Source organism: Pongo pygmaeus, chromosome X (genome assembly GCF_028885625.2).
Source record: "Pongo pygmaeus isolate AG05252 chromosome X, NHGRI_mPonPyg2-v2.0_pri, whole genome shotgun sequence".
Lineage (NCBI taxonomy): Eukaryota > Metazoa > Chordata > Mammalia > Primates > Hominidae > Pongo > Pongo pygmaeus.
In genome coordinates this window covers 105066523-105091123 of record NC_072396.2, presented here as the reverse complement: position 1 = coordinate 105091123, position 24601 = coordinate 105066523, and the positions used below count along the sequence as shown (strand labels likewise).

General features: G+C 45.7%; 1 protein-coding gene across 20 annotated transcripts in view; it reads left to right on the top strand.

Moving 5' to 3' along the window:
- Positions 1 to 1527: 1527 nt before the first annotated feature.
- TRMT2B (tRNA methyltransferase 2 homolog B) overlaps positions 1528 to 24601 on the top strand; it is an 87041-nt gene continuing 63967 nt past the window's right edge. For 2 of the 20 annotated variants that reach the window (XR_008497100.2, XM_054471695.2), the window contains exons 1-6: positions 1561 to 1886; positions 11322 to 11592; positions 12262 to 12316; positions 15582 to 15716; positions 16561 to 16660; positions 17950 to 18020. Coding sequence is in view for 13 of the 20 variants with exons in the window: in XM_054471695.2 (XP_054327670.1) it covers positions 11345 to 11592; positions 12262 to 12316; positions 15582 to 15716; positions 16561 to 16660; positions 17950 to 18020 (609 nt within the window). In the remaining 7 variants the exon portion in view is untranslated. Of the gene's footprint in view, positions 1887 to 11321; positions 11593 to 12261; positions 12317 to 15581; positions 15717 to 16560; positions 16661 to 17949; positions 18021 to 24601 lie in introns of all 20 variants that reach the window. The other 18 variants (XM_054471691.2, XM_054471692.2, XM_054471697.2 and 15 more) reach the window with 18 other exon arrangements.

Genomic DNA, 24601 nt, shown 5'->3' with positions numbered 1-24601 from the left:
TGTCACAACCTTATGAGGTAGGTACAATTATTGTGGACTTTTTTTTCAGATGATGAAACTGAGGCACTGAGTAATGAAATAACTTGCTCAAGTGGACACAGCTTATCAGTGGCAGATCTGCTGGGGGTGGTGGCTTATGCCCGTAATCCCAGCACTTTGGGAGGCCGAGGCAGGCCAATCACCTGAGGTCAGGAGATAGAGACCAGCCTGACTGACGTGGTGAAACTCCATCTCTACTAAAAATACAAAAATTAGCTGGGTGTGGTGCACTCCTGTAATCCCAGATACTCGGGAGGCTGAGGCAGGAGAATCGCTTGAAACTGGGAAGTGGAGGTTGCGGTGAGCCGAGATCACGCCATTGCACTCTAGCCTGGGCAACAAGAGCAAAACTCCATCTCGAAAAACAGAAAAATAAAAAATAAGTGGCAGATCTGGGCTTTGAATCCTATTCTGACTGATTCAATGTTTGCTGCTATTTGAAGTATTGGGCCTTGTTTAATTTACTACTGTACTCACTAAGGCTAATGCATTGCCTTACACATAATAGGCATGTTATGCTTTGAATAAATATTAATACATGAAATGTTGACTACAAAGTGTTTTCCACTTAAGCACAATTACTATTAAGCATAAAAATTAAATATCATTAAATGTATGTTCACTATTTTTTTTTTTTTTTGATACGGAGTTTCACTCTTTTTGCCCAGGCTGGAGTGCAATGGCGTGATCTCGGCTCACTGCAACCTCCACCACCTGGGTTCAAGTGACTCTCCTGCCTCAGCCTCCTGAGCAGCTGGGATTACAGGTGTGTGCCACCACGCCTAGCTAATTTTTGTATTTTTAGTAGAGATGGGCTTTTACCATGTTGGTCAGGCTGGTCTCGAACCCCTGACCTCAGGTGAGCCTTCTGCCTCGGTCTCCCAAACTGCTGGGATTACAGGCGTGAGCCACCGCACCCACCTCGGTAGGTTCACTTTGCTGTAAATTTTACTCTATTAAAGCAACAATATTTTACAGCACACAGATGTGTGTATACTTCAAGTTTTCTTACTCATGTGGCTGGGCTAATGACTCCTCTAAAAATTAGAGGTATTACTGAATGTAGTCCAGGAGGTAGTGAATCAACCAAAAAGAGACATCTGTCCTCTTTTTGAGTTCTGTAGTTGAAGAAAAAGATTATTTCTGAGGGTTTAGGATTTAATAGTCTTGAGTGGGATCCAGTGAAGAAACTATAAAGTATTTTTCTGATGCAGTGTAAAAAGAGAATGAATGCTTGAGAAACCCCACGGCCCAGAATAGATCTGGCTTTTACCAAAGGATGCCATTTCACGGAACCGCCCTGCTTCTCATCTCCCAATCTTCCAACCCGTTATGGATCTGATGTCTGCAATTCTATCATGAGAAAACTATTCCTTGAGTTGGAAGACTTAAACTGCAAGCATCCCTGGGATGGCTAATGCAGTTAACACCGCAGTGTGTCTTCGTGAGTCTCTTATGTAGATCCACCAATGGGACGGTGAGGAAAGAGCAGGTGGTGGGCGGGGCCGCGGGGAGGGGAGGAGAGGAGAACTTAGAGAAGGAAGGCGGTGGGTATTAGGGCTATGAGTGCTTTTTAAGGAAGGTCTCCATAGAAGGTTCCCCCAGCAAAGTAGGGAGGGGTACTCCCCGAGAGGAGTCGAGGTGCCGGGGCCTGCTGCCTCGCCGACGCTGGGAGGAGCCCCGCGTCCCGCCGCGCTTGCCAAGGGTTGGCTGCGCTTGCGGCGGGAGTAGAGGCGCCTTGCGCACCAGGAAGTGACTGTTTCCTCGCCGCAGCAAACCAGGCCATCCGCTGGCCTTTTAGTTTGCCGCCTCAGGTTTGTAAGAGGATTTATTGGTTACGAAGGAAGGTAAGGTGGATAAATAGCCCGGAAAACCTGATTTAATCCTTGCTTTACAGAAAACTCCCTACTATGCCGAACTGTCCGCGGGGCGGGGAATGGAGGAGGCAGGCGGGGCTGGGGACGGGACCCGACGGTGACTGCGCAAGGTCGTGTCCAGCCCAGCGTGGGCCTGTGCCCTAACTCCTCCCACTCCCTTACTTTCCGTCCTTCCGGGCCCTGCAGCCCGGTCAAGTTTAGTGGTAGCCTTTTCTAGTGTCTCCTCTTTGTTAACCCTTCCTGCAGACACAGTGGGCAGAACTTGCCTAAAGAAGAAGGGAATGGAAGGGCTAGTGGAGTCTTGTTGGGGAGACAAGGACCTGACTGCCTGTGGGCTGCAGTCGGGGCATGACACAGCAGTCAACCCATTTGCTTGTTTGGTTTAGCAAGGAATAGTGTCTGGGGCCGGTCCAGCTGAAGGAAGGGTGAGCAGAGAGTGCAAGCAGGACCCTTGTCGGTGGGTGAACATTTTGCTCCAAAAGGGATCCTTGGCCCTGTGCAGGTCAGACCTACCACATAGTCTCTTTGATTTGAACCTCCCTGAGCACAGGAGAGTTAGCCTGCCTTCCTATTTGGGCTACTCTGGACTCCAGGGCTCTTCCTGATCAATTCCTGAGGCAGGTATAGAACAGTCGAGCACGACCGCTCACACACTTTTTTTTCTTTTGCTAAGGAAAAAACTCCCAAGCATTTATTTATTTATTTTATTTTTTATTTTTTTGAGACGGAGTATAGCTTTGTCACCCAGGCTGGAGTGCAGTGGTGCGATCTCGGCTCACTGCAACCTCCACCTCCCGGGTTCAAGTGATTCTCCTGCCTCAGCCTCTGGAGTAGCTGGGATTACAGGCGCCCGCCACCACGCCCAGCTAATTTTTGTATTTTTAGTAAAGAGTGGGTTTCACTCTGTTGGTCAGGCTGGTCTCGAACTCCTGACCTGGTGATCCGGCCGCCTCGGCCTCCCAAAGTGCTGGGTTTACAAGTGTGAGCCACCGCGCCTGGCCCCCAAGCATTTATTTTTTATTTTTTATTTTTTTTTGAGACAGAGTTTCACTCTTGTTGCCCAGGCTGGAGTGCAATGGTGCGATCTCGCCTCACCGAAACCTCTGCCTCCCAGGTTCAAGCGATTTTCCTGCCTCAGCCTCCCGAGTAGCTGGGATTACAGGCATGTGCCACCACACCTGGCTAATTTTGTACCTTTAGTAGAGACAGGGTTTCTCCATGTTGGTCAGGCTGGTCTTGAACTCCTCAGCTCAGGTGACCCATCCGCCTCAGCCTCCCAAAGTGCTGGGATTACTGGCGTGAGCCACCGCACCTGGCCCCAAGCATTTATTTAAAACAGGACAAAATATAAAAAGAAAATAGTCTCTTCTGTGAACAAATGCCTCCCCTGACATTAAGAAAGAAAGAAACAGAACTCACCTTGACTAGTATGAGTGTGCTGCCTTGAAAAAGAAATTTCACCACAGAAGTTACTAAATATGATAGGCTCTTTACCTAGAATGATGGCTGGTTGGCACCTGGAAATAATAAGGTCCTGTTTTAGACCATACTTGATAATTTGGAAGAGACCTAGATGGACAGGGACCCTCCTGCTGGGGTATAGGGCAAATGAACTACAGTCATGGCAGAGTCACCAGTGAGAGGACCCACACTCTCACAAAAAAGTCTAAATGTCATTGGGGTGGGAATAGCTATCTTCAAATTCCCCAGCTCCCTTGTCCCTCCTCTGCAAATCCTCAAATGGGCCTGCAGTTTCCTTCCTCCTGACTTTCCTGCTGACTGGAGGGACAGGACCCCTCTCCTGGATCAGCTCTACTCCCTTCCCCTGTAGTCTGGGCTTCAAGGCCACTGGCCTCCTCAGACCCACCAAGTCATTCTTTATGTCTCTTGCCTCTTCATTCATTTCCTTTCTCTGGGTTTTGCCATCCTCCGTATCGAATACGTACATTCTCACAGGCCACACACTTTTTTTTTTTTTGAGAAGGAGTCTCTTGCCCAGGCTGGAGTGCAGTGGCATGATCTGGGTTCACTTTAACCTCTGCCCGGGTTCAAGCAATTCTCCTGCCTCAGCCTGCTGAGTAGCTGGGATTATAGGCGTGCGCCACCACACCCAGCTAATTTTGTATATTTTTGGTAGACAGGGTTTCACCACGTTGGCCAGGCTGGTCTCGAACTCCTAACCTCAAGTGATCCACCCGCCTTGGCCTCCCAAAGTGCTGGGATTACAGGCGTGAGCCACCTCGCCTGGCTTTTTTTTTTTTTTTTTTGAGACAGGGTCTCCCTCCTGGGCTGGAATGCAATGGCACAATCATAGCTCACTGCAGCCTTGAACTGCTGGACTTGTGATCCTTCTGTCTCAGCCTCCTAAGTAGCTAGGACTACAGGTGTGTGCCACCACACCTGGCTAATTTTTAAAACTTTTTGTAGAGACCGGATCTCGCTATGTTGCCCAGACTGGTCTCAAACTCTTGGCCTTAAGCAATCCTCCTGCCTTGGTCTCCCAAAGTGCTGGGAGTTACAGTTGTAAGCCACTGCACCCGGCTCTCACACACTTTTGAGAATATTAACAGGTAGTCCAGCACAGGCCATAACCTCACTACACTGCAGCAGGCACTCATGTAGAGGGTCAGAAAATTTATGTGTCTATGTGTGTGTACGTTGTTTTTTAAATTTCCCACATAACTGTACTCATCCTCACAGCACTTGCATGCATTATTACATCTTGTCAGTTTTGCAGGTTGGAGATGTTGAGGCATGAAGAAACCAAGTGATATGCTTTGAATCAGAGCCTAAGAAAGAGCAGTGACACATGTTGAGCACTGGCTGTCTTAAGCACAGTCCTGAACATGTCATATATTTGAATGCTTTTAATTCTCACCAAAACTGTGAAAGATAGGTGTTCTCAGTCCTATTTGTATAGATGGTGACACTGAGATTCATAGCGCTTAAGTATTAATATCTTACCTAAAACCGCATAGCTAGTGAGAAGTAGAGCTGGGATTAGAACATGGCTCCAGCCGAATGTGGTGGCTCATGCCTGTAATGCCAGCACTTTGGGAGGCTGAGGCAGGTGGATCACTTGAGGTCGGGAGTTCGAGACCAGGGTGGCCAACATGATGAGATGCCCCCCCGTCTCTACTAAAAATACAAAAATTAGTTGGGTGCGATGGGGGGTGCCTGTAATCCCAGCTACTCGGGAGGCTGAAGCAGGAGAATGGCTTGACACAGGCAGCGGAGGTTGCGGTGAGCCAAGAATGTGCCACTGCACTCCAGCCTGGGTGACAAAGTAAGACTGTTGTTTTTTTTTTCTTTGGTAACAAAGAACATGGCTCCAAAGCCTGTGTTCTTAACTGTACTGTCTTGTTGCTTCTTGATGGGGGGGAGGGTGTTGAGTGGAGGATGCTATCATTAACACCTGAACTCTGGGCCAGCTTAAGTATATTTTGTAAAAAATTTGAAATCCCCCAAATGTCACATGCTATGACAGTCACTTTCTTTAGTACTTTGTAATCATACAAAATGGTGTATGGGCTAAATATTGCAGCACCTGTGTCGTCATCCTCTATGTTACTTATTGATCATGGAATGTTAATTTAGCAATAATTTTCTGTGTGTGTGTGTGTATATATATATAAATGTAAAATTCTGAATTAGGCTATGACTTAACATTGGGATGAAATCCAAGGTAGAGCTTAAGGGCAAAATACAAATTTCACAGCAGGTTAACAGAATGTCAGGCCAAGTCCATTCAAGTGTCCCAAGTACTTAAAATAGGTGCTTATGGCTGGGCATGGTGGCTCATGCCTATAATTCCAGCACTTTGGGAGGCTGAGACAGGAGGATTGGTTGAGTCCAGGAGTTTGAGACCAGCTTGGAAAACATAGCGAGACCCCATCTCTTTTTTTTTTTAAGATGGAGTCTCGCTCTGTCGCCCAGTTCTGCTCTGTTGCAATCTTGGCCTATTGCAATCTCTGCCTCCCAGGTTCAAGCAATTCTCTTGCCTCAGCTTCCTGAGTAGCGGGATTACAGGTGCCTGCCACCATGCCCGGCTAATTTTAGTATTTTTAGTAGAGACAGGGTTTCACCATGTTGGCTAGGCTGGTCTCGAACTCCTGACCTCAGGTGATCCACCCATCTCGGCCTCCCAAAGTGCTGGGATTACAGGTGTGAGCCACTATACCCGACCAACCCCATCTCATTTTTAAAACAAACAAACAAAAACCAGATGCTTTCACAGCAATGTAGACATACCATAGAGTCCTGTGTTGCAAAGGGAAGCCCTCTACTTGTGTTCTCATTGTCACCCATGTTAACTCTTCCAGCTTTTGTCTCATAGTTACTCCCATTGTTCCTTCTCCCACTCCCCTCTTTCAGTGTTGCCATCTCTACTCAGTTAAATACTATCTTTAAACACATCATGACAGTTACTAGTAATGCTTACTGAAGATATTTTGCCAGGTGTTGGACTCTGCTCAGAGTTTCACAAACATACCTGTCTAATCTTCTGCTAAGTACTTTTTTTTTTTTTTTTTCGAGACAGGGTCTTGCTTTGTCACCCAGGCTGGAGCATGATCATGGCTGCCTGGGCACAAGTGATGCTACCACCTCAGCCTCCCGAGTAGCTGGGACTACAGGCGCATGCCACCATGCCTGGCTAATATTTTAATTTTTGTAGAGACGGGGTCTCACTGTGTTGTCCAGGCTGGTCTCAAACTCCTGGGCTCAAGTAGTCCTCTTGTCTTGGCCTCCCAAAGTGCTGGGATTATAGGCGTGAGCCACACTGTACCTGGCCTAAGTACTTTTTTTTGCGGGGGGGACGGAGTTTCGCTCTTGTTGCCCAGGCTGGAGTGCAATGGCGTGATCTCGGCTCACTGCAACCTCCACCTCCCGGGTTCAAGTGATTCTCCTGCCTCAGCCTCCTGAGTAGGTGGGATTACAGGCATGCACCACCACATCTGGCTAATTTTGTATTTTTAGTAGAGACAGGGTTTCTCCATGTTGGTCAGGCTGGTCTCGAACTCCTGACCTCAGGTGATCCACCTGCCTCGGCCTCCCAAAGTGCTGGGATTATAGGTGTGAGCCACTGTGCCCAGCAGCCTAGGTACTTTTTATTAATTATCTTCAACTCTTACAACCACTATATAAGGTAGATACCATTGTCTCCATTTTACAAGTGAAAAAAAGGAATGTCAGAGAGAATGATTAACTTGGCAACGGCCACCTAGGTAGTGAGTGGTGGGGCCAGTGGACCACCCAGGACAGGTCTGGCTGTCTGACTAGGATCTGTACTCCTAAAATCTCAAAGCCTTCATATGTTCCCACTGCCTGCCACTTCCCATTGCCTTCTTTCCCTTCTTTCTTTTGTCCCAAACTTAATGGATGTGATTCTGCCTTCCTCAGAGGTATCTGCCTTGGCCTCCAGGCCTCCAGGCTCTCTTGACTCTCCTTCTGAGACACCAGCATCTTTTCTTGCTCTCCAAATATTACCTTTCTCCCAGATATAGTCATTGGTCTTTTGCTCTTGCCTTTACTCAAAGCACTTTAGAAAAAATTTTGTTTTGATTGATTGATTGATTTTTTTTTTTTTTTTTTTTTTTGAGACTGAGTCTCACTATATCGCCCAGGCTGGAGTGCAGTGGTGTGATCTCAGCTCATTGCAACTTCCACCTCCTAGGTTGAAGCAATTCTCATGCCTCAGCCTCCCGAGTAGCTGGGACTACAGGTACATGCCACCATGCCCAGCTAATTTTTGTATTTTTAGTAGAGGCGGGGTTTCACCATGTTGGCCAGCCTGGTCTCAAACTGCTGACCTCAAGTGATCTGCCCGCTCAGCTTCCCAAAGTGCTGGGATTACAGGTGTGAGCCACTACGCCTGGCCTGTTTTTTTATTTTTATTTTCTTAGTTTTTAAAATTTTTGTTATATTATTAATATTATTATTTTTTGAGATGGAGTCTCGCTCTGTCACCTAGGCTGGAATGCAGTGGCGTTATCTAGGCTCACTGCAGCTTCTGCTTACTGGGTTCAAGTGATTCTCCTGCCTTAACCTCCTGAGTAGCTGGGATTACAGGTGCCCACCACCATGCCTGGCTAATGTTTTTGTTTGTTTGTTTGTTTGTTTTGTATTTTTAGTAGAGACAAGGTTTTACCACGTTGCTCAGGCTGGTCTCGAACTCCTGACCTCAGGTGATCTGCCTGCCTCGGTCTCCCAAAGTGCTGGGATTACAAGCGTGAGCCACCACACCCAGCCTGTTTTTTTGTTTTTTGTTTTTTTTTTTTTGAGATGAAGTTTCCTTCTTGTTGCCCAGGCTGGGGTGCAATGGTGTGATCTCGGCTCACCACAACCTCCGCCTCCTGAGTTCAAGCGATTCTCCTGCCTCAGCATGTGCCACCATGCCCAGCTAATTTTGTATTTTTAGTAGAGACGGGGTTTCTCCATGTTGGTTAGGCTGGTCTTGAACTCCCGACCTCAGGTGATTCGCCTGCCTTGGCCTCCCAAAGTGCTGGGATTACAGGCGTGAGCCACTGCGCCCAGCCCCCTTTTTTATTTTTAAGAGATGGGTCTCACTATATTGCTCAGGCTTGTTTCAAACTCCTGAGCTCAATTGATCCTCCTGCCTCAGCCACTCAAAGTGCTGGGATTACAGACATGAGCACTCCACCCCCCCTTTTTTTTTTTTGAGACAGAGTTTTGCTCTTGTTGCCCAGGCTGGAGTGCAATGGCACAGTCTTGGCTCATTGCAACCTCCACCTCCCAGGTTCAAGCAATTCTCCTGCCTCAGCCTCCCAAGTAGCTGGGGTTACAGGCACTTGCCAACATGCCTGGCTAATTTTTGTATTTTTGTAGGGTTTTTTTTTTTTGAGATTGAGTCTCACTCTATCGCCCAGGCTGGAGTGCAGTGGCGTGATCTCGGCTCACTGCAACCTCCGCCTCCTGGGTTCAAGCAATTCTCCTAACTCAGCCTACCGAGTAGCTGGGCCTACAGGTGCATGCCACCACGCCCAGCTAATTTTTGTATTTTTGGTAGAGACGGGGTTTCACCATATTGGCCAGGCTGGTCTCGAACTCCTGACCTCGTGATCCACCTGCCTCGGCCTCCCAAAGTGTTGGGATTACAGGCATGAGCCACCGCTCCCGGTCCTAATTTTTGTATTTTTAGTAGAGACGGGGTTTCACCATGTTGGCCAGGCTGGTCTGGAACTCCTGACCTTGTGATCTGCCTGCCCTGGCCTCCCAAAGTGTTGGGATTACAGGCATGAGCCACCATGCTTGGCCTCAAAGCCCTTTTTCATCTTACAGCTTGTATTTCTTATAGACACTCAATGAAATCTGTATCCCTGCCATCTCTCTCGACTTATCCTACTGCTTCTCTACTTACTTGCTAGACATTTCCATTTGGATATTTCCCCACCATTCTAAACACAATATGTCTCAAACATGAACTTGCTTTTTTTTTTTTTTTTTTCTCTTTTTGAGACGGAGTCTCGCTCTGTCACTCAGTCTGGAGTGCAGTGGCATGATCTTGGCTCACTGCAACCTCTGCCTCCTGGGTTCAAGCGACTCTCCTGCCTCAGCCTCCCGAGTAGCTGGGACTATAGGTGCCTGCCGCCACGCCTGGCTAATTATTGTATTTTTAGTAGAGACAGGGTTTCACCATATTGGCCAGTCTGGTCTCGAATTCCTGACCTTGTGATCTGCCCACCCTGGCCTCCCAAAGTGTTGGGATTACAGGTGTGAGCTACTGCACCCAGCCAAACTTGCTTTTTATTAGCCTCCTTATTTCATCTTTAATTCTCTACATAAAGCCTCCGTCATCTCACTATTACCTTCACAATAAAGTCCATGTTTTATTCAGGCATGAACATTCTTTTAAATCTCACTTTGACTTAACTTTTCAGCCTATTGCCTCTATTCCTTAAAATGAACTACTGTTTTAGTCAGACTGGTCTCCCTGCTGTCCTTCAAACATCTAATTCATCTCTCCACCATCCTTTAAGACGCAGTTTCTGGCTCGGCGTGGCAGCTCACACCTGTAATCCCAGCACTTTGGGAGGCCTAGGTGGGAGGATCACTTAAGCCCAGGAGTTTGAGGCCAGTCTAGGCAACATAGCAAGACCTTGTCTCTACTATGTTTGTTTGTTTGTTATTTGAGGTGGAGTTTCACTCTGACGTCCAGGCTGGAGTGCAGTGGCACGATTTTGGCTCACTGCAACCTCTGCCTCCCAGGTTCAAGTGATTCTCCTGCCTCAGCCTCCTGAGTACCTGGGACTACAGGCACGTGCCACCATCCCCGGCTAATTTTTGTATTTTTAGTAGAGACGGGGTTTCACCATGTTGGCCAGGCTGGTCTCGAACTCCTGACCTCGTGATCTGCCCGCCTCAGCCTTCCAAAGTGTTGGGATTACAGGCGTGAGCCACCGCGCCCCACCTTATTTATTTATTTTTTTTGAGACAGAGTTTCTGCTTCTGTTGCCCAGGCTGGAGTGCAATGGCACAATCTCGGCTGACTGCAACCTCTGCCTCCCAGGTTCAAGCAGTTCTCCTGCCTCAGCCTCCCAAGTAGCTGGGATCACAGGCATGCACCACCACACCCAGCTAATTTTGTATTTTTAGTGGAGATGGGGTTTTGCCATGTTGGCCAGGCTGGTCTCGAACTCCTGACCTCAGGTGATTCACCTGCCTCGGCCTCCCTAACTGCTAGGATCACAGGCGTGAGCCACTGCTCCTGGCTGTCTCTACTATAAATTAAAAGAATGGTGTGGTAGTGCACACCTGTAGTTTCAGCTACTTGCATGGCTCAGGTGGAAGGGTTGCTTGAGCCTAGAAAGTCAAGGCTGCAGTGAGCCATGATCATGCCACTGCACCCCAGCCTGGGCGACAGAATGAGACTGTCTTAAAAAACAAAGACTCAGCGCCATGCCTCCCTGCTCTGGGAAGCCTTTTCTGAGCACTCATCAGGAACCAAGCATACTGTGTTATTTCCTAATGTCTTTTCCTGTGTCAGCATTTAATCTCCTTAATTAGATTTAACCTTTGTAACCCCTCTGGTGTCTAGTGTGGCATGATGTCTTGTACATAGTAAGCACTTACTAAATATTAGCTGCTTGATTGGCTGTTGGTTAGGAAGGTGGAATAGGGAAAGAGATTTGTCATAGAAATATATCCAGAGATTTGAACTCTTTCCTGGAGGACAGAGACTATATTTTCCTCATCTCTTTATTTTAGGAACCAAAACATACCTTGCATACAGTGATTCAGTTCTGCTCAACAGGCTTGCTTTTTACTGTCTGCTGTGTGCCAGCATTCTGCTAGGCGCTTGAGTTCCATAAGGGTTTATAAATGGATGAATGGGTTTGATAGTTGTGCTTCCATTTCCCGACCCCTGTATGTGTACCTTTCATGCAGGTGGATTTCAGTGTGTTCTTTGGATGGCAGGCCTTAAGAGAAGAGTCCCACTGCACAGCCTCAGATACTTCATCTCCATGGCGGGTCTCTTCTCCAAACCAGGACTGCTTCCCTGGTATGCCAGAAATCCACCAGGATGGTCACAGCTCTTTCTGGGCACAGTATGTAAGGGAGATTTCACCCGTGTGATAGCCACGAAGTGTCAGAAAGGACAAAAAAGTCAGAAGAAACCAAGCCATCTTGGACCACTAGATGGTTCCTGGCAGGAAAGGTAAAGGCCAGGCTGATGTCCTCTCTCCTTAGCAAGTCTCAATCTGTGCATCTACTGAAATTCTGTATTCCTAATGTAACTAATGTAGCATTACAAGGATTTGAGGGGCCACCTGAGGTAGGATACCCAGGGCAAATTTGAGGACGTCTGAAGAATATTGGTGGAAATGCTTTGGGGTTGCAGAAACCGTTCTCTTTGTCTTTGAGTGTGTTTTTATCAGAAAGAAGATGCTAATCTGGGACCTTGTCTTTAATAAGTCCAGGACAGGTTTGCTGAAAACCAGGAACCCAGAATGATATTAGATGGATTAGAGATGAGTAGTCCCATTGCAGCCATATAAGCACAAATATACCTCATTTATGCAACAAATGTATTTTCTAAATCAAATTATATTTTAAAAGCATTGGGAAGGTAAGCTATTTAAAGAAACCCAACAGTGAAGCCTTTTGTAATATGATTAATTACCTCCTGATAAATCTGGATTTTTCTTATATTAGGTTTGCCTCATCTGTTCTGCTTTGTTAGTAGACAACATCAAAATGGGATCTTCTCCCAGACTCCATCTCCCTAGAGAGCATGAGAGTTAGGTTTTCTGAAAGTACTTATGCATAGTAGGCACTCAGTACATATTTATATAATTAAAGAATTGCTTGAATTATTGTATTCAAGGCTGGCTGATGTTGTGACACCACTCTGGAGGTTGAGCTATGAAGAACAGCTCAAGGTAGGTGCCCAGCCTAAGTCTTTACCCCTCCTTTCCAGGAGAATGGTGCTGGACTCGTAGGAAGATTGATTGGGCAGTTATTTATTTATTTATTTTTAATTTTAAGTTTTTTTGAGATGGAGTCTCACTCTGTCACCCAGGCTGCAGTTCAGTGGTGCAATCTCGGCTCACTACAACCTCCACCTCCCAGGTTCAAGCAATTCTCCTGCCTCAGCCTTCTGAGTGGCTGAGATTACAAGCGTGCGCCACCATGCCCAGCTAATTTTTCTGTTTTTAGTAGAGATAGGCCATGTTGGCCAGGCTGGTCTTGAACTCCTGACCTCAGGTGATCTGCCCGCCTTGGCCTCCCAAAGTGCTGGGATTACAGGTGTGAGCCACCATGCCGGGCCTTGACTGGACAGTTCTACGCAGAATCCCAAGCAGCTTCTTAAACTCATTATGCTATTGACTCCAAAATTGGAACTTTAGGCCAATTATATCTTCCTCACTCTAGACCCATAGATCCAAATGTCTGTTTCCTCTCTTCCTTGCGTTTTTGTTATACTTATAGCTCTGTGTATGTGAGTGGCAGTGCTCTTGCTGTTTCACATGTAGCTGTGCTTTCCAACATGGTAGCCAGTGGCCATATGTGGCAATTTAAATTTGAATACAGCCAATTCTACTGCTTAATTCTAAATAAGCTCTACTGCTTATTTAGAAAAGAGAAATTTGTTCTAACTAATTGACATATTAGGGAAAATTTGAGCATAATGCAAATTTCATGTTTACTTAGAAATAATTTTGTCCATAAGAAACGCTAGATGAAAGGAGACCATACTCAGCTGAACCGAACTATTTAAGAACATATAAAAATGAATGCATGCACACACCTCAAACATCTACCAGCTCCCTCAGTTCCCCCAGTGTGTTTGTTATGAGCCATACCCATCCACATCTGGTGTTAGAACTTTCCATCTGACTCACATAGCCCTCTTTTTATGACTTCATGATAACTCCAAGCTACAATTCTTTTTTTTTTTTTTTTTTTTAAATACAGTCTGGCTCTGTTGCCCAGGCTGGAGTGCAGTGGTGTGATCTCAGCTCACTGCAACCTCTGCCTCCCGGGTTCAAGTGATTCTCCTGCCTCAGCCTCCCCAGTAGCTGGGACCACAGGTACATGCCACCATGCCAGGCTAATTTTTATATTTTTAGTAGAAACAGGGTTTCACCATGTTGGCCAGGCTGGTCTTGAACTCCCGACCTCAGGTGATCTGTCTGCCTTGGCCTCCCCAAATGCTGGGATTACAGGTGTGAGTCACTGCACCCGGCCCAAGCTGCAGTTCTTCTGATACCCACTTCCATAAGCAAACTTCAGGTCATTGTCAGGGTAAAGTGTTATCCTTATTGTAGTAGTCATGTTTCTTTTTTCTTTCTTTTTTTTTTTTTTTTTTTTAGATAGTGTCTCACTCTGTTGCCTGGCTGGAATGCAGAGGTGTGATTATGGCTCACTGCAACCTCTGCCTCCAGGGCTCAAGGGATCCTCTCACCTCAGCCTCCCTAGTAGCTGGGACTATAGGCATTTACCACTATGCCTGGCTAATTTTTTGTATTTGTTGTACAGACAGAGTTTTGCCATGTTGCCCAGGCTGGTCTTGAACTCCTAGATGCAAGTGATCCGCCTGCTTCAGACTCCCAAAATGTTGAGATTGTAGGCGTGAGCCACCGTGCCTAGCTTACTATTCATATTTCTTAACCACTTGCCATGTACAAAACAGTGCTGCTGTTTTTATTAGGTTCTTAATCTTTTCTGTGGGTGTTATTGATAAAGTTTTGGAATGTTGTATGCCTAATCCTGTTTTTCCCATGAGCCTTGAGATCTTTTTGTGAGTGATTTTGCATAGTGTGCTATAGGAACACTTATGTCATGTTATAGCAGGGCTGACTCTGTAAGTTAATTAAAATTAAGATTAAAAATTTAGGGCCAGGCGCGGTGGCTCATGCCTGTAATCCCAGCACTTTGGAAGGCTGAGGCGGGCGGATCATGAGGTCAGGAGATCCGAGACCATCCTGGCTAACATGGTGAAACCCCATCTCTACTAAAAATACAAAAAAATTAGCCAGGTGTGGTGGCATGCACCTGTAATCCCAGCTACTCGAGGGGCTGAGGCAGGAGAATCGTTTGAACCTGGGAGGCGGAGGTTCCAGGTGAGTGGAGATCTCACCACTGCACTCCAGCCTGGGTGACAAAGTGAGACTCCGTCTCAAAAAAACAAAAAAACAAAAAATTTAGGCCAGGCATGGTGGCTCACCCCTGTAATCCTATCACTTTGGGAGGCTGAGGCAGGTGGATCGCTTAAGCCCAGGAGTTTGAGACCAGCCTGGGCAACATAACGAAACCCCATCTCTACTAAAAATACAAAAAATTAGCCAGGTATGGTGGTGTGTACCTGTAGTCCCAGCTACTTGGGAGGCTGAAGTGGGAGGATCACCTGAGCTTGGGAAATCAAGGCTGCAATGAACCAAGATCTTACTACTGCATTCCAGATTGGGTGACGGGAGTGAGACACTCTCTCTAAAAAAAATTTTTTTAAAATTTAGTTCTTCATTCCCACTGACCACATTTCAATTGCTCAGTAACCACATATGGCTAGTGGCTACTGTATACGTAGAACACAGTGCAAATAGAACATTTCCATTGTGGAAAGCTCTGCTGGGCAGAACTGACATATACCTTGAGTGTTCAGTCTGAAAGGTCAGATAAAATGATGAGCTTACACAAGAGCTCATTCTTGACCTTTCCTCATTACCTTTTTAGGTCTGTTTTTGTTACTTCATTCTGGGTTCCTCATCTGTTAAGACCATGAGCCAAGAATCTGTGGGACACTCTTCTTTTGTCCTGTTTGTTTTTCATTCTTTGCGGTGAAGCTACAAAAGTATTTCATGTCTTTTTTTTTTTTTTTTTTTTTGAGACGGAGTTTCGCTCTTGTTGGCCAGGCTGGAGTAGTGCAATGGTGTGATCTCAGCTCACCACAACCTCTGCCTCCTGGGTTCAAGCGAATCTCCTGCCTCAGCCTCCCGAGTAGCTGGGATTACAGGCATGCACAACCACGCCCCTCTAATTTTTGTATTTTTAATAGAGATGGGATTTCTTCATGTTGGTCAGGCTGCTCTCAAACTCCTAACCTCAGGTGATCCGTCCACCTCGACCTCCCAAAGTGCTGGGATTACAGGCGTGAGCCACCATGCCCAGCCAGTATTTCGTTTCATTGCTTATATTCTATTGCAGGTGAAATTTGCAGCTCAGAAGAAAATTTTACAAAGACTAGAGTCTTATATCCAAATGCTCAATGGAGTCAGTGTGACAACGGCTGTACCCAAATCTGAGAGGCTCTCTTGTCTTCTCCATCCTATTATACCCTCTGTAAGCCCCCATCTCCCTATTCCTTATCTATTAAGGCCCCTTAGTGCTAATAACATTAGCTGATATTTACTGGGTACTTGCTAGGGACCAGGCCCTATGCTAAATGATTATCATGCATCATTGTCACATTTTACTGTTTATAATAACCTGGAGGGGTAGATACTATCATTTTATAGATGAAGACCTTGAGGCCCAGAGAGATTTAGTAATTTGCCCAGGACACACATTTAGAAAGGGCCAGAGCTGAGATTCACGCTCAGGTCTATCTGATAGAGAGTCCGTTGTATCAACAACTCCACTATTACCTCCTTAGAAACGTTCCAAACTTTGGAAACCTTTCTCCCTGCCATCCCCACACAATTTTCCCATGTAACATTGGAAACCTTTCTAATGTGGCCACAGAGGAGTGGAATTTAATTTATGGCAGGGGTTAGCAGACTACAGCTTTTAGGCCAATTCTGTCTTGCTGCCTGATTTTTGTAAATAAAGTTTTATTGGAACACAGCCAAGCTCACTTGTTTATGTATTGCCTATGGCTGCTTTTGCACTATGATGGCAGAGTTGAGTAGTTGCAACAGCGACCATATGGCCTGCAAAGCCCTAAATTATTTACTCTTTGGCTCTTGACATAAGTAGTTTGTTGACTCCTGCTTTATGGCAAGATTGGAACTCGCCTTCTATGGACTGTCTTGATCTTCTTAGCCATAGAATTTCACATATGCCATACCCTCCAAGCAAACCTTATTTGTCCTCATCCAGAGAACATTCCTGCTTTCCCTTTATTGTTATCTTCCTTGGTTTCATTTGACCTCTCATCCCCCTCCTGTCCTTCTGCCCTCTCCAGCCTGTCATCAATGGTTACCGAAATAAGTCCACCTTCTCTGTGAACCGAGGTCCAGATGGCAATCCAAAGACTGTGGGGTTCTACCTGGGAACTTGGAGAGGTCAGTTGAAGGTCGTATAAACCAAAGACTGAAGAGGAATGAAAGGGCGCAGAGAAGTGTCAGTAGAAGTGGAAAATACGGTGGCCTTAAAGAAGAAAATTAAATTGGAAGTCTTTGATGCAGAACGTGATCACAAGGTTGATTATGGATACTTCTGATGGGTAGTCATTGTAACACAGTGATAGAAAACGCAACCCTCGCCCTTTCTTCCTCTAAAAGCTATATATGCCTGATACCTAGTAAACACTTAGTAAATGCTGGTGTTGTTGCTGCTGCTGTCTCATCATCATTGTTGTCATCATCATTTTATGCTGCTTTCTGCAGTGGGAGCAATCTCCTTGTTAGTTGTCTTCCTATTTCACATCCCCATATCTCTGAAAATTATTTCTGTGGTAAATCTACCTTAAAAGAATTGGTAGGGGAGGTGTGTATCGGTGAGGGGAATCATGGTGGCATATTTCTGAGACTTACTTTCAGTTATCCGTTCCCAGATTCCATTCCTGAGCTTTCTTTTTTTTTTGAGATGGAGTCTCGCACTGTCACCCAGGCTGGAGTGCAGTGGCGTGATCTCGGCTCACTGCAACCTCCGCCTCCCGGGTTCAAGTGATTCTTCTGTCTCAGCCTCTGAGTAGCTGGGATTACAGGCATGCACCACCACACCCAGCTAATTTTTGTATTTTTGGTAAAGACGGGGTTTCGCTATGTTGGCCAGGCTGGTCTTGAACTCCTGACCTCAGGTGATCCACTCGCCTTAGCCTCCCCAAGTACTGGGATTACAGGCATGAGCCACTGTGCTTGGCCCATTCCTGAGCTTTGTGTTTGCCCATTTTCAATAAATCCACTTGAAATATCATCATTTGATATTAGTCACACAGTTTAATATCCATATGCCTTAAACTACAGTTTGTTAGGGCATGCACTTGGCTTTTTTCCCTCCTGTGTGCTGAATTAAATGACTATGTGACGTCAGTGTTCTGTTATTCAGTAATAGAAAAATAAAACCCATTACATTTTATTTCCCTCTTAAAATCTGAACAGAAAACAGACGTTGTCATATAGCGCATTTGTGGCGTGAGAGAAAATATTGAGGAGTAGCTTCATAAATAATTAGCTGCTTAATGGCTAGACCAGGAAATAATTAGGTTTTCTCTGAAAAGTGGCCATGAGATTGTATTTGCTTCTTCATGTCTACATATCCCACTTTGACGATAGAAGTTTGAGTTGCCAGGCATTTTCTTTTAAATAATCTTTTAAGAATAAAACCATGTAAATTATTTTTCTTTCCATAGATGGGAACATGGTCTGCGTGCAGTCTAATCATCTGAAAAACATCCCTGAGAAGCACAGTCAAGTGGCACAGGTAAAATGGAACAAGAGCTGGTTGAGAATGACCTGGGGCATTGTAGTCTACAACAGCAACATCCCTGACATTTTGATAATAGAGCCAATTCTAGTGCTAGAGGGAAGGAGGGGCTCTGTACTGAAAGCATACCTTCTAACTATGGAGAAAACATTGCTAGGTTTTCATTTCAGAGAGAGTGGAGAGGGAAGCGAGAACTGTGTCCATTTTTGTAAAGGTCAGGCATCTAAGGACTTTTTCATAGTAGGGATGTATTAGGAGGAAGTGCTGATGAGGGTACTATAGCAAGTGTCAGGTGTCTGAAGTATTTGGAAGGCTAATGTTTTCAGCAGAACAGAATTGAGGAATATGAGGTGAAGTGGTGATAAGGTAGTACATCATGAGCTTGGCCTCTGATACATTTTTTTCTTTCTTTCTTTCTTGGATGAGGTCTTGCCATGTTGTGCAGGCTGGTCTCGAATTCCTGGCCTCAAGCAATTCTGCCACCTTCTGTATCCCAGAGTATGCTGGGATTATAGGCATGAGCTACCATGCCTGACCTCTGAGACACTTATTTTTTATTTTTTATTTTTTGAGACAGTCTCATTCTGTTGCCCAGGCTGGAGTGCAGAGGCATGATCTCAGCTCACTGCAACCTCCGTCTCCTGGGTTTGAGCAATTCTCATGCCTCAGCCTCCCAAGTAGCTGGGACTACCGGCCCATGCCACCACACCCAGCTACTTTTTGAATTTTTAGTAGAGGTGGGTTTTCACCATGTTGGCCAGTCTGGTCTTGAACTCCTGACCTCAAGTGATCCACCCACCTCGGCCTCCCAAAGTGCTGGGATTACAGGTGTGAGCCACTGCGCCTGGTCTCTTTCTAGTTCTTTATGTCAAATTACTGTGTCCCTTGAAATAATTCCACTCTTTGTAGTTAAGCCACTAACTGGATACTTGATACACAGGTTCTTTTTTTTTCCATTTTGCTTTCAAATTTTACAGATTTTTTTAAATTTAAATTTTGTTTTATACTTTTAAAAAATATTTACTAGGTTCCAAAATCAAGTCTACAAAATAAAGGTATATTCAGGGAGGTCTAGCTTTCACCTCTGACCCCTCTACCCAGTTCCCTCCCTGTCATGGGTAAGATTTTTTTTTTTATTTTTGCTGATTTCAGAAAATGTAGGCCAGGCATGGTGGCTCATGCCTGTAATCCCAGCACTTTGGGAGGTTAAGGCAGGTGGATCACTTGAGGTCAGGAGTTCGAGACCAGCCTGGCCAACATGGCTAAACCCCATCTCTACTAAAAGTATAAAAATTAGCCGAGCGTAGTGGCACACGCCTGTAGTCCTAGCTACTCAGGAGGCTGAGGTATGAGAATCGCTAGAACCTGGGAGGCAGAGGTTGCAGTGAGCCGAGATCGCACCATTGCACTCCAGCCTGGGTGACAGAGCGAGACCATGTCTCAAAAAAAAAAAAAAAAAATGTAGGCCAGGCACAGTGGCTCACGCCTGTAATCTCAGCATTTTGGGAGGCCGAGGCGGCCAGATCACCTGAGGGCAGGAGTTCGAGACCAGCCTGACCAACATGGAGAAACCCTGTCTCTACTAAAAATACAAAATTAGCCGGATGTGGTGGTACATACCTGTAATCCCAGCTACTTGGGAGGTTGAGGCAGGAGAATCGCTTGAACCCGGGAGGCGGAGGTTGCGGTGAGCCAAGATCATGCCGTTGTACTCCAGCCTGGGCAACAAGAGTGAAACTCTGTCTCAAAAAAAAAAAAAGAAAATGTTAATAGATATTTGTATCTTCCCCACTTTCATAGTTAAAAGGCTGCCTACTATAGACATTGTTCTGCATCTTGATTTTTTTTTCACAGAATAGTATACTTGACTTTTTAATAGTTGCATAGTCCTACATATTAATAGTATAATGTATTCTGTATCTTTTTGTTTTTATTGGCATGAATAATTACCTCATTTTCCCATTTGCTTTGTTTTCTTTCTTCTCTTTCTTTATTTTTTTGTATATGGAGTCTCGCTCTGTTGCCCCGGCTGTAGTGCAGTGGCGAGATCTTGGATCACTGCAGCCTCCACCCCCAAGTTCCAGTGATTCTCCTGCCTCAGCCTCCCCGGTAGCTGGGATTACAGGCACACGCCACCACACCTGGCCCATTTTTGTATTTTTAGTAGAGACAAGGTTTTGCCATGTTAGCCAGGCTGGTCTCAAACTTCTGACCTCAGGTGATCCACCCGCCTCGCCCTCCCAAAGTGCTGGGATTACAGGTGTGAGCCACCGTACCCAGCCTCCTTCATTTTCTGTAAGCCGATTGCTAATTTCTTTTCTTTTTTTTTTTTTTTGACCTGGAGTTTTGCTCTTGTCGCCCAGGCTGGATTACAATGGTGCGGTCTTGGCTCACTGCAATCTCCGCCCCCTGGGTTCAAGCAATTCTCCTGCCTCAGCCTCCCAAGTAGCTGGGATTATAGGGGCCCGCCACCACTCCCAGCTAATTTTTGTAATTTTAGTAGAGATGGGGTTTCACCATGTTGGCCAGGCTGGTCTTGAACTCCTGACCTCAGGTGATTCGTCTACCTTGGCCTCCCAAAGTGTTGGTTCTACAGGCGTGAGCCACCGTGCCTGGCCGCCAATTTCTTCCCAAGTGCTTTATAAGATCTGTCAGATATTCATCAATATTTTCCATATCTCAAAAGCTTCAGTTGAAGTTTTTCCCTGAAGACCTTTTTCCTGGAGTCTGCCATCCTAGGTCCAGCCTGTCTTCTGCATGGCTGTTATCCTGGGGCTTCTTTTGCTGGTCTCTAGTCTTTTTTTTTTTTTTTTTTTGAGATGGAGTTTCAGTCTTTTTGCCCAGGCTGGAGTGTAATGGTGTGATCTTGGCTCACTGCAACCTCCACCTCCCGGGTTCAAGTGATTCTCCTGCCTCAGCCTCTTGAGTAGCTGGGATTACAGGCACCAGCCACCACGCCCAGCTAATTTTTTTTGTATTTTATTTTATTTATTTATTTATTTATTTGAGACAGAGTCTCACTCTGTTGCCCAGGCTGGAGTACAGTAGTGTGAACTTGGCTCACTGCTACCTCTGCCTCCCGGGTTCAAGCAATTCTCCTGCCTCAGCTTCCCGAGTAGCTGGAATTACAGGCGCGTGCCACCATGCCTAGCTAATTTTTTGTATTTTTAGTAGAGACGGGATTTCACAGTGTTAGCCAGGATGGTCTCGATCTCCTGACCTCGTGATCTGCCCACCTCGGCCTCCCAAAGTGCTGGGATTACAGGTGTGAGCCACTGCGCCCAGCCCCTCTCCCTGATTTTTTTTTTTTTTTTGAGAGGGGTCTCTCTGTTGCCCAGGCTGGAGTGCAATGGCGTGATCTCAGCTCACTGCAACCTCTGCCTCCTGTGTTCAAGTGATTCTCCTGCCTCAGCCTCCTGAGTAGCTCAGATTACAGGTGCCTGCCACCACGCTTGGCTAATTTTTGTATTTTTAGCAGAGACGGGATTTCACCAGGTTGGCATGAGTGGTCTCGAACTCCTGACCTCAAATGATCTACCCACCTTGTCCTCTCAAAGTGCTGGGATTATAGGCACCCCCGGCCCCCTCTCCCTCATTTTCTATGTGCTCTCTATTCTTCCTATTAGATTTGGGGACCTTATGGATTGCTTCTGTCATCTTCCGCTCATTTCTTTCCTGTTTTTCATCTCTTTGCCTTTTTGTTCTTTTTGTGAAATTTTATTGACCTACATACCAACAGCTTTATTGAATTTGTCTCTATCATTGTGTCTTTAATTTTCAAAAGGTTTTTCTTGTTCTCTAATTGCTCCTTTCATATAGCATTCTGTTCTTTTTTAGTAATGTAACATTAACTTATATTTCTATTTGCTTTTTTTTTTTCCTACGACAGAGTTTTGCTCCTGTTGCCCAGGCTGGAGTGCAATGGTGCAATCTTGGCTCACTGCAACCTCTGCCTCCCAAGTTCAGGCAATTCTCCTGCCTCAGCCTCCCAAGTAGCTGAGATTACAGGCACGTGCCACCACGCCCAGCTAATTTTTTTGTTTTTAATAGAGATGGGTTTTTGCCACGTTGGCCAGACTGGTCTCGAACTGCTGACCTCAGGTGATCTGCCCACCTTTGCTTCCCAAAGTGTTAGCATTACAGGCGTGAGCCACCGTGCCCAGCCTCTATTTGCTTTTTTTCCTGTTTGAACTGTCTGTTTTCTTCTGGATTTTTTTCCTGTGTATTTGTTTTGGGCATTGTCTTTTATAATGGAGGTGTTAACCAAATAGCTGGTAATACTTGGCTGGCTGTTCATATTTAAGAGTGAGGCCTTAGGACCAGTGTGGTGGCTCATGCCTGTAATCCTAGCAGTTTGGGCGTGCGAAGTGGGTGGATCACTTGAGTTTAAGAGTTCAAGACCAGCCTGGGCAACATGGCAAAACCCTGTCTTTACTAAAAATACAAAAAAAATTAGATGAGGGTGGTGGCACTCACCTGTAGTCCCAGCTCCTTGCAGGGCTGAGACAGGGGGATTGCTTGAACCCAGCAGGTCAAGGCTTCAGTGAGCTTAGATGGTGCCACTGCACTCCAAACTGGGCGATAGAGCAAGACCCTGTGTCAAAAAAAAAAAAAAAATGGGCTTTGACCAGTTAATAGTTCATCTTGAGTGGGTTTACTGATTCTTGGATTTACTGCTGGTGATTGCGGACAAGTCTTCCATGTCTCTGTCTCTTGAGTTATTTTCTCTGGGGTTATTCAGTTCCTACAAAGAATTATATCCAAATCTCCTGCCTGGCTGCTGGCCTTCTGGAATGAGGTATAGAAAGGGGCCCAGATCTCACAGCATTAAGAATGCAGATTTATGCTCGATGTGGTGGCTCACGCCTGTAATCCCAGCACTTTGGGAGCCCGAGGCGGGCAGATCACAAGGTCAGGAGTTTGAGACTAGCCTGACCAACATGGTGAAACCCCATCTCTACTAAAACTACAAAAAATAGCCAGGCACAATGGCAGGCACCTATAGTCCCAGATTCTTGGGAGGCTGAGGCAGAATCGCTTGAACCCGGGAGGTGGAGGTTGCAATGAGCCGAGTTCGCACCACTGCACTCCAGCCTGGGCGACACAGCGAGACTCCATCTGAAAAAAAAAAAAAAAAAAGAATACAGATCTATATAGGCTTTTCCTGCTTCCATCTCTCTGCCACCATCAATGTGCCTGGTATCTCCAAGTTCTGAACTTTGATGGGTTCAGTTTCTCCTGAGAAAAACATCTTCAGTCTCCTGGTAGAGGAAGATGGAAGTTTTTGGTAGGATGAAGACATTTGCCAGTTTTTGTTTGTTTGTTTGAGACAAAGTCTCACTCTGTCGCCCAGGCTGGATGGAGTGTACTGGTGTGATCTTGGCTCACTGCAACCTCCACGTCCTGGGTTCAAGCGATTCTCGTGCCTCAGCCTCCCAAGTAGCTGGGACTATAGGCACGTGCCACTGTGCCTAGCTAACTTTTGTATTTTTAGTAGGGACGGGGTTTCACCATGTTGGCCAGGCTGTTCTCAAACTCCTGACCTCAAATGATCTACCCTCCTCAGCCTCCCAAAGTGATGGGATTACAGGTGTGAGCCACCGCACCTGGCCAACATTTGCCAGTTTTGCATCTAGACTTTTTAGCCAAACCCTGAGTTTAGTCATGCATCTTACCCCATCTCAGCTTCCTGCAGTATTTTGCACCTTTAGGTGTGAGCCTTACCAGGATTGTGTAGAGCAGATAAGCCTTTTGATTTATCAGGTCCCCCTCTGTGGTCACTCCAGATGTGGCTTCCTTCACCTTGCTAAGTCACTTGTCACTTCACTCTGCTGTCCATCTTCTGAGATTTTTTTTTTTTTTCGTTTTTTTTTTCTTTTATTATTATTATTATTATTATTATTATTATTATACTTTAGGTTTTATGGTACATGTGCGCAATGTGCAGGTAAGTTACATATGTATACATGTGCCATGCTGGTGCGCTGCACCCACCAACTCGTCATCTAGCATTAGGTATATCTCCCAATGCTATCCCTCCCCCCTCCCCCCAACCCACAACAGTCCCCGAAGTGTGATGTTCCCCTTCCTGTGTCCATGTGTTCTCATTGTTCAATTCCCACCTATGAGTGAGAATATGCGGTGTTTGGTTTTTTGTTCTTGCGATAGTTTACTGAGAATGATGATTTCCAATTTCATCCATGTCCCTACAAAGGACGTGAACTCATCATTTTTTATGGCTGCATAGTATTCCATGGTGTATATGTGCCACATTTTCTTAATCCAGTCTATCATTGTTGGACATTTGGGTTGGTTCCAAGTCTTTGCTATTGTGAATAATGCCGCAATAAACATACGTGTGCATGTGTCTTTATAGCAGCATGATTTATAGTCCTTTGGGTATATACCCAGTAATGGGATGGCTGGGTCGAATGGAATTTCTAGTTCTAGATCCCTGAGGAATCGCCACACTGACTTCCACAAGGGTTGAACTAGTTTACAATCCCACCAACAGTGTAAAAGTGTTCCTATTTCTCCACATCCTGTCCAGCACCTGTTGTTTCCTGACTTTTTAATGA